This window comes from Styela clava, chromosome 12 (assembly GCF_964204865.1).
Source record: "Styela clava chromosome 12, kaStyClav1.hap1.2, whole genome shotgun sequence".
Taxonomy (NCBI): Eukaryota; Metazoa; Chordata; class Ascidiacea; order Stolidobranchia; family Styelidae; genus Styela; species Styela clava.
In genome coordinates this window covers 10289471-10291967 of record NC_135261.1, presented here as the reverse complement: position 1 = coordinate 10291967, position 2497 = coordinate 10289471, and the positions used below count along the sequence as shown (strand labels likewise).

At 35.6% G+C, this 2497-nt stretch overlaps 1 protein-coding gene across 1 annotated transcript; it reads right to left on the bottom strand.

Moving 5' to 3' along the window:
• Positions 1–294: 294 nt before the first annotated feature.
• Positions 295–2253, bottom strand: LOC120329248 (cornifelin-like). Its single transcript, XM_039395812.2, has 3 exons — positions 1903–2253; positions 1607–1749; positions 295–1504 (listed from the first exon to the last, which is right to left on the bottom strand). Exons 1-3 carry the CDS (start codon positions 2174–2176, stop codon positions 1394–1396), a joined length of 528 nt encoding a protein of 175 aa, XP_039251746.2. The 5' UTR covers positions 2177–2253; the 3' UTR covers positions 295–1393.
• Positions 2254–2497: the final 244 nt, after the last annotated feature.

Here is a 2497-nt window from a genome sequence, read left to right as displayed (position 1 = left end):
TTGAGAATTACTAGGGTCCGGTAATTACAAATAAAAGAATAATCCGTTATATATTCGATGCATCGAGAAAATTTCAATATCACGCAGTGGTAACGGCATGACAAAGCTTCAGTCGTTTAGCCCAGCGCCGACTTTTCTGCAACATGTGAAACATTCGGCCCCATAAGAAATTTGAATCATCTTTAAGACTGGAAATTTAGAATATATTAGCTGCGAAAAAAGGCAATTTGTCCGGCGGTCGTTCTTGCATAGAATTTTAATCTTGTTCTAGATAGTGAGAGTATACAGTATGTGAGTTTTGCAAAATTGAGTTATTTATTAAGTTTCGAAAATGCAATCTAAAACTGATAAGTAGAACGCAACAACAAGTTACTGTTCACGAATATGCTTAAATTCCGTAAAAAATGTGTTCGAGTGGCCGCTAAAACTTCAGTTCTTCAGTCATCTTGCTTAAATGCTAAGGTAAGTAAAGTGAGCCAAGCTTGGACAGACGTATATTGCTATAAAGTCGCAGTTTTTCTTCAGTGTTTTAGCGAAAATGCGTTCATTACATCACAACTGTGAAATAAAATAAAAAAGATTCGAAATCAAGAAGCAGCTGCGGTCCAAATTTAATACTCGAAAGGTCCCGGATTCGGATCGGGGCCAGTTGAGTATATTATCCACTAGATTTACTCATACATCCGTAAATTGTCAGAGTCGCTTGTAACTATTAGTGCTCTTTCCTTCCTTACTTTATTATTTTCTGTGAGATTTGAACTAGCGATGATTAGTCGGAAATTTGCTTTGTATACAAATTTTGTTTCGAATATAATATTATAATACTATGAAGCAAAAACCTGGTTTCTGTAAGATTTGAACCAGCGATGAGTAGGCGGCAATTTGCTTTGCATGCAAGTTCTATTTCGAATATAATATCATAATACTATGGAGCAAAAACCGGGTATAGCCGAATTTTACAAAAAAAACAACAACAAATATTCACTGCGAGTAATGGGAATGTTACAGAATCGAAGTCGGTTTGAATACCTTAAGTTTTAAAATACACTCATGGTATTGCTATTTCATCAGATATGATTATTTTGACTGAATTCGTCATACTGACAGTATTGTAATTCAAGATACTTGCTGACGTGGTATAGGCCATAAGATGACTAATAAAAGTCAATACAATATAATTCGAGATAAATAGTAAAAGACTCTTATTATACTAGACTGGCGGAATAAAAGTAATAAACGGATTGCGATGATGATTTTCAAATGTTTTTTCACTGGTAAATAGCTGTATCGTATCGCTAAAATTTACACCAATGTTTGAATACGCAGAAGTTGAGATCATCGAATGGTATGCCATTCTCCGTTTTTTCATCATTTATTGGCATTCCTGTAAGTTCTAATATAAGCACCCCTTTGGATATTCTCGTCTGTCCATTTCCCTTGATATTTGACACATGTCACATGGTCCACAGAATGCGGTTACGAAGCAATCGTTTAGCAAATCACCCTAATGTAAAACAATGATTTATGATTATAGACAGAAGAAATTTTCAGTCGTTAAAAGTAAATATGTTATCTTAAATAAATATTTCGTTAAAAAAGATTTAACCTGTATATTGTGTTTTGCACGAAAATATGGTCTGATAGCAGTCGAGAAATGGAATCCGCAGCAGAATCCATACATAAAAGGTTGCCCAAGTCTTGTTGCCAAGTTTCCTTTAGCAAACGGACCAAGGAAACATTCTAACAAACCTAAAATAAAATAAACGATACAGTTTTCAAAAAATAAGTTTTAGTATCCAATGGTTGCCATTGAACAGAGGTCATAGTCAATTACAGTGTTTCTACTTGATACCTGAATGTATATTGACTTGTGAACAGCAAAAAAATTAAAACGAGACTCACATGAAGGAATATCATCACCACAATTCATTAGTCCCGTCGACCAAGTTTCTTTGACATCTAAACTAGTGATTGATTGCGGTTGCTCAGACACAACAACTGAGTGAGAGTGAACGCCATATTGTCCTTGACTCTGGGCAGCATATACCTGATGATCCCCGGTGTGGTAGTTTGCTGCACCAGGGGAGTAGTACTGCTGACTTTGGTGTGGTTGGCTTACAACAGGATCGTAAGGGTTAGGATTATTAGAAGACACCAGTAACTGTTTGTCGTCCATTACTTATACGCTATAGATTAAATTACATGAGCATATCAAATTTCACATTTATTCACAATTTCGCGCTGGTATTGCTATTACAACAACAAAAATAATTGACACGTATGTATAGCATTGCGTACGCAACCGCATAAGTACTCATAGTAATCAAAACATTACAAAAAAAATTACTCTTGCATTCATACTTTCACGATATAACGTAGACTAGGTTACTGCTACAAGTTGCTAACGCAGTGTCGCGCGTCCATCCGCAGCATCCGAATACTGTACTTAATTTGAAAGTGAGCTATAAAGCGGATATGGACTCGGAAATACCAATTA